The 6856-nt window shown below is 53.3% G+C and overlaps 1 protein-coding gene across 1 annotated transcript in view; it reads right to left on the reverse strand.

The window, feature by feature from the left end:
- The window catches only part of LOC141428903 (protein shuttle craft-like), a 44524-nt gene that overhangs the window by 9372 nt on the left and 28296 nt on the right, over window positions 1-6856 (reverse strand). Inside the window, exons 12-15 of the mRNA XM_074088955.1 lie at window positions 6275-6399; window positions 4396-4605; window positions 3893-3982; window positions 2408-2606 (exon numbers count right to left, since the gene is read on the reverse strand). Coding sequence (XP_073945056.1) covers window positions 2408-2606; window positions 3893-3982; window positions 4396-4605; window positions 6275-6399 — 624 coding nt within the window. The remainder of the gene's footprint in view (window positions 1-2407; window positions 2607-3892; window positions 3983-4395; window positions 4606-6274; window positions 6400-6856) is intronic.

Genomic DNA, 6856 nt, shown 5'->3' on the forward strand with positions numbered 1-6856 from the left:
CGAAGCCGGGCTCGCGGGCGGCGGTGGCGCGCACGTGGTCGCTGTAGCGCGGCGCCAGCTTGTGTGTGTGTGTGTGTGTGTGTGCGTGCTACCTTCTTGGCCAGCTGCACCAGCTCCGTGAGGCGGTCGTGCACTTGCCGCGCGAAGCCGGGCTCGCGGGCGGCGGTGGCGCGCACGTGGTCGCTGTAGCGCGGCGCCAGCTTGTGTGTGTGTGTGTGTGTGTGCGTGCTACCTTCTTGGCCAGCTGCACCAGCTCCGTGAGGCGGTCGTGCACTTGCCGCGCGAAGCCGGGCTCGCGGGCGGCGGTGGCGCGCACGTGGTCGCTGTAGCGCGGCGCCAGCTTGTGTGTGTGTGTGTGTGTGTGTGTGCGTGCTACCTTCTTGGCCAGCTGCACCAGCTCCGTGAGCCGGTCGTGCACTTGCCGCGCGAAGCCGGGCTCGCGGGCGGCGGTGGCGCGCACGTGGTCGCTGTAGCGCGGCGCCAGCTTGTGTGTGTGTGTGTGTGTGTGTGCGTGCTACCTTCTTGGCCAGCTGCACCAGCTCCGTGAGCCGGTCGTGCACTTGCCGCGCGAAGCCGGGCTCGCGGGCGGCGGTGGCGCGCACGTGGTCGCTGTAGCGCGGCGCCAGCTTGTGTGTGTGTGTGGTGTGTGTGTGCGTGCTACCTTCTTGGCCAGCTGCACCAGCTCCGTGAGGCGGTCGTGCACTTGCCGCGCGAAGCCGGGCTCGCGGGCGGCGGTGGCGCGCACGTGGTCGCTGTAGCGCGGCGCCAGCTTGTGTGTGTGTGTGTGTGTGTGCGTGCTACTTCTTGGCCAGCTGCACCAGCTCCGTGAGGCGGTCGTGCACTTGCCGCGCGAAGCCGGGCTCGCGGGCGGCGGTGGCGCGCACGTGGTCGCTGTAGCGCGGCGCCAGCTTGTGTGTGTGTGTGTGTGTGTGCGTGCTACCTTCTTGGCCAGCTGCACCAGCTCCGTGAGCGGTCGTGCACTTGCCGCGCGAAGCCGGGCTCGCGGGCGGCGGTGGCGCGCACGTGGTCGCTGTAGCGCGGCGCCAGCTTGTGTGTGTGTGTGTGTGTGTGTGTGTGCGTGCTACCTTCTTGGCCAGCTGCACCAGCTCCGTGAGCCGGTCGTGCACTTGCCGCGCGAAGCCGGGCTCGCGGGCGGCGGTGGCGCGCACGTGGTCGCTGTAGCGGGGCGCCAGCTTGTGTGTGTGTGTGTGTGTGTGTGTGCGTGCTACCTTCTTGGCCAGCTGCACCAGCTCCGTGAGGCGGTCGTGCACTTGCCGCGCGAAGCCGGGCTCGCGGGCGGCGGTGGCGCGCACGTGGTCGCTGTAGCGCGGCGCCAGCTTGTGTGTGTGTGTGTGTGTGTGCGTGCTACCTTCTTGGCCAGCTGCACCAGCTCCGTGAGCCGGTCGTGCACTTGCCGCGCGAAGCCGGGCTCGCGGGCGGCGGTGGCGCGCACGTGGTCGCTGTAGCGGGCGCCAGCTTGTGTGTGTGTGTGTGTGTGTGTGTGTGCGTGCTACTTCTTGGCCAGCTGCACCAGCTCCGTGAGCCGGTCGTGCACTTGCCGCGCGAAGCCGGGCTCGCGGGCGGCGGTGGCGCGCACGTGGTCGCTGTAGCGCGGCGCCAGCTTGTGTGTGTGTGTGTGTGTGTGTGTGTGTGTGTGTGTGCGTGCTACCTTCTTGGCCAGCTGCACCAGCTCCGTGAGCCGGTCGTGCACTTGCCGCGCGAAGCCGGGCTCGCGGGCGGCGGTGGCGCGCACGTGGTCGCTGTAGCGCGGCGCCAGCTTGTGTGTGTGTGTGTGTGTGTGTGTGTGTGTGTGCGTGCTACCTTCTTGGCCAGCTGCACCAGCTCCGTGAGCCGGTCGTGCACTTGCCGCGCGAAGCCGGGCTCGCGGGCGGCGGTGGCGCGCACGTGGTCGCTGTAGCGGGGCGCCAGCTTTTTTGTGTGTGTGTGTGTGTGTGTGTGTGCGTGCTACCTTCTTGGCCAGCTGCACCAGCTCCGTGAGCCGGTCGTGCACTTGCCGCGCGAAGCCGGGCTCGCGGGCGGCGGTGCGCGCGCACGTGGTCGCTGTAGCGCGGCGCCAGCTTGTGTGTGTGTGTGTGTGTGTGTGTGTGTGTGTGTGCGTGCTACCTTCTTGGCCAGCTGCACCAGCTCCGTGAGGCGGTCGTGCACTTGCCGCGCGAAGCCGGGCTCGCGGGCGGCGGTGGCGCGCACGTGGTCGCTGTAGCGGGGCGCCAGCTTGTGTGTGTGTGTGTGTGTGTGTGCGTGCTACCTTCTTGGCCAGCTGCACCAGCTCCGTGAGGCGGTCGTGCACTTGCCGCGCGAAGCCGGGCTCGCGGGCGGCGGTGGCGCGCACGTGGTCGCTGTAGCGGGGCGCCAGCTTGTGTGTGGTGTGTGTGTGTGTGCGTGCTACCTTCTTGGCCAGCTGCACCAGCTCCGTGAGGCGGTCGTGCACTTGCCGCGCGAAGCCGGGCTCGCGGGCGGCGGTGGCGCGCACGTGGTCGCTGTAGCGGGGCGCCAGCTTGGCCGACACGTCGGGGTTGCGGATCTGCAGCGCGAGCGCCAGCCGCCGCGTGCGCGCCTCCACGCGGCACTCGTCGTCGCACTCCAGCCTGCGACAAACATTAAACACTTCTTTAAGGCCGCTTTGACATTTTAACTTCAGATTTAGTTACAGATAGCCACCGGGATTGGAATGTAAGCAGTCCCTAATGTAGGTAGTAGTAAATATTAGTTCCCTTTTTTAATCTATGAATGGAGTTTTTCCTGTCACGCAAAGTCGATGACGTGGATCGTTAGGTACAGTCGCCATCAGATATTTCGGAGCGGTCAAGCTAGTCAAAAATATCGGCACATGGCGACTGTACAACAAATCTTTCTGTCGTATAGTTAGGTCGAAAATACAAACTGAAATATAGATGCACAGAAAAACTAGAAAAATAACCCAGCGCTGGTCTTATTTTTCTGGTTTTTCTGTGCATCTATATTTCAGTTTGTATTTTCGATATAGGTTTTACGGATGACCGTAAAAGTAACAAAAAAATTTGGAATTGAAATAAAAAATACAAAAAGATTCCAAAAAACCAATCGTATAGTTAGGTCTATGATCTACAACGCTGCTCTCGCGCTACTAGTTCCATTTAATGTGAAACGGTCGTAGACTTGTCATCTAGAGCAGCGGGACGTGAGGCGGGCGAGCTGCCCTATTAGATGTCATAAAACAGCACGCCGGGCAGGCGGCAACCCGTGCACCCGCGTGTTAGCTTAAGCTCTTAAACTCATGGCAAGAATGTTCGTGCGAGGTTGACATTTTTAACGATCGTATAGCCGTAATCAGCTTAAGGTCCTGAGTTTGATCCCCGGCCGTGGCAGATAATATGGACGAAAAATACATTTTTCAGGTCAACATTTTTTCGCTAAAATTATTCACCGCAACAACTATCGCTTATAATCGTGGCCGAACCGAACTGACTGAAATGTGATATCGGTTTCAAGAACATCTAGACTCAGGGTGTCCACTACAAATCCCAGACTTTTCCTGACCACACTTCTAAATTTCCCTGACCAATCATGTACACTTCAAAGCAGGTTATATGATTTTTTTTTCTGCCCGCTAGCTAGACCCGATGATGGGAATTTACTGCACACAGAACATACTCACTTTTTCGTTGACAGTTTTTATGGTGCCACTCTTTAATACTTACGTCGGCCAGATCTGGACCGACTGGTGTCAAAATATCGAGCTAAAACTAGGAAAATCACGAGTTTTTTCCCTGACTTTTTTGGATTTCTAGCAAATTTCCCTGACTTTCCCTGACCACTTTGAGCTTACCAGCCTTTCCCTGAAGGCTCCGCAAGAGAAGAGTTTTATTTGACCATACATGCGCGAAACACTCACGTTTTCAGCATGGAAGCTGGACGTTGAACTTCGGACAGGTCCACGGAACCACCTTCTTGCATCTTCGAAGCTGCCAATACGCTCATTATTCTGGTAACAAACAAATAACATTTATTTAGTCAGTAAATAAACAGCCAATTTTAAACAAGTTTTGTGCATTTTACTTACATTTTCAGTGAATTTTTATTCTATTGATCCAACTAAAGAAAAATTTCCTGTGGCCGTTATTACATATTTTGACCAACCCATAAAGTCACCGTCAGAATGACGTCGGTTAATATCACTCTGCTTAGCAGAAAACCAGATTTCAAACAAATAAATAGTCGATTAAGTTGGCAAATAAATAACGTCATAGAAAGCTATTGCCGCGTAAAATCTACGCGAGGAACATGTTTTGCAGTGCAGCTTATAAAAAAGTACGTAATTACATTGGTGGCGCCATCATTGGTATTCGTGACCTTGCAGACGGGATGTGATGGCGGTGATAGTGTGGCTGTACTCACTTGGCGAGGTCCCTCGCGTTGTCGGCGCAGGTGCGGTCGGCGGCGCGGCGGCCGCACGGGCACGTGGCGCGCACCAGCTTGCGGCACGGCGCCGCGCTGGGGCAGCCCGCCGCCCGCGCCCCCGCGGCCGCCCCCTCCGCCCCCGCGTGGCAAGGCGCCGCGCACGGATGCCCGCAGCTGGGCCGCTTCTCGTTGCACGGCTGGGTGCATCTGGATACGATAGTTAACATTCAATCAAAACCTCCATAAGACGTCCGCTAACTCGCGCGGGTGCATGGCTTGGCGCCCGCGCGGCGTGCTATCTCAATAGGTTTCAATAGCGAAGCCGTGTACCCGCGGGAGTTAGCAGAGGCCCTTATGTTACATTTTATGTCACTTTTTGTAATGCCAGCACTTTCGGAAAGATCATCATTGGCAAGAAGAATGCGCCGCAAAAAACTTGACAGAAAGTAATTTTTTCAAAACAAAATATATTGTTACTAATTATCTCTAAATATGAAACATCATTATTATTTAGATACTATGTGATTATGTGTGTGCGTGTGTGTTGTTAGTACTCTTTCACGCCAAAATAGTTGGACGAATTTGGTTGGCTAAAATTTGTATGCATATGAGTGGATCTCTGGAATATAAGGTGGGCTAATTTTTATCTGAATATCCTCACGGGATTTAGTATGTACTTGCATACGAAGACTTTCCCTACCACTGCATTGCCATTAGTAAAAACATGTTGATTGTCGGATCTGATTTGTAATTACTGGATAGCGAACTTTTTCCTAAGTAATGTCTACAAATTGGTTACCTAATGATTCGCCGACTATTTTTATGCAGATATATGATTGGCAGACAACGTTTCGCCGAGTAACGGTACGCCGATGAATTTGTACGCAGATGTATTGTTTCGCAGACTAACGTTTCGTAACTCAAACTTTAGCAGACTATTACTTGGCATATGAGTCAGTAAGCGAACAACTATTTTACAGAAATTCGTTTACCTATTAATCACTACACATTTCGCACATTTGGTCGAACAACCTTTCGCTTTTGTAACGGGTTGAACTATTATTCAGTGCGCATATCAACTTTTCGCATCTTTTTCGTTTCGCATGGGGCTGGCATTCAATACCGTGAATATGTGTGGATTACACTATGGCCTTATTAGCATTTTTACACGCCGTGCATCGCGCATTCTTTATGATTTTTTTTATGTACCCTCACAAGTTTCAAACGTATAACGCAAGTAATAAACGTATTTTGACCATCATTTGTATTTATTTTACATTGGAGTTTTAACAAACCAAGTCGCGATGCTAGCAGTTCGTTCTGGCACTTCGCCGGCCCGCTACCGCGGCACGCTCGCTACTCGCGCTCGGCTCGTGTGTTGTTTTGGTCGCATTCTACCTCACACCTCCTCCTCTAATGCTCTCGTCGCTCGCACCTAACCTTCATTTTGATAAAAGGCTAGTATATTTATATAATCTCAACTCAGTAAAATTATATACCTGTCGTTTGGCCGATTGTATTACTATCACTTAGATTTCGAAACAAAAACAATCTGAACGATTACATTACAATCTACTTAACAATATGAATGCCAATCGATTGTACAAACTCTGCTTATCGATGTCTCGACGAATCAGTTGTGTCGTTACTGAAACAAATACGAAACATAACAATCAATACGTCTAAATCGCTATATCCTAACGCTATTCCTCTCCGACTACGTCTCGCGAAACGAATAATAGGCGTAACGAAATTATACCAAACGTTGCTCGGCCAAAAGAAAAATCTGCCAACAGTTGTCTGCGAAACGAAAATCTGCGCGTAATGAAACCCCGCAAAACGACAGGTCACCCACAAATTATAGCGTTGCACTTACTTGCCGGCGTCGCAAGGTCCTTTATGACAGATTTTTTGGCAGGTGTGCTTTCCGCAAGGCAGAGGTTTCCCGCATGGCAGCCCGCAAGAGAATTCTTCTTGTGAACACGGGATCGTTTTGCGTTCCTGGAAGTATTTTTTTACATTTTAATTGAACCATCAGGAGTACGAAGGTTACGGAACTCCCTAATAAGCATGAGAAACACCAAGGGGTCTGGCACCCGAGCACGAGAAGGTTCGTGTACGAAAAGTTGTCAAAATATCGTTCTGTAATCTTGTAAAATTTGTGTATGCGGTAATTACGTAGAATGGTGATTTGCTTCTAACCTTCTAAGCAATGTTCCACTTGACACGACAGACTATCATAATGGCGCGTAGCTGTCAAAGAGCTAACGTAGAAGTCTAACCTTGCGAGATGGAGTTACGGCTTAGCACCTAAAAACCGGAGTGAGGACGGGTGCTAGAGGCACTCGCGCTTTTATTACACTCGCCTTTATGGCACGCGTGGTTAGAGGAGAAGGGTGGACCGGGGGTCAGTGCCATCAGGTATGCGTGGTTGGTAGTGGGAGAAGGGCTCACTGAC

Source organism: Choristoneura fumiferana, chromosome 6, assembly GCF_025370935.1.
Source record: "Choristoneura fumiferana chromosome 6, NRCan_CFum_1, whole genome shotgun sequence".
In the NCBI taxonomy this organism is placed as follows: domain Eukaryota; kingdom Metazoa; phylum Arthropoda; class Insecta; order Lepidoptera; family Tortricidae; genus Choristoneura; species Choristoneura fumiferana.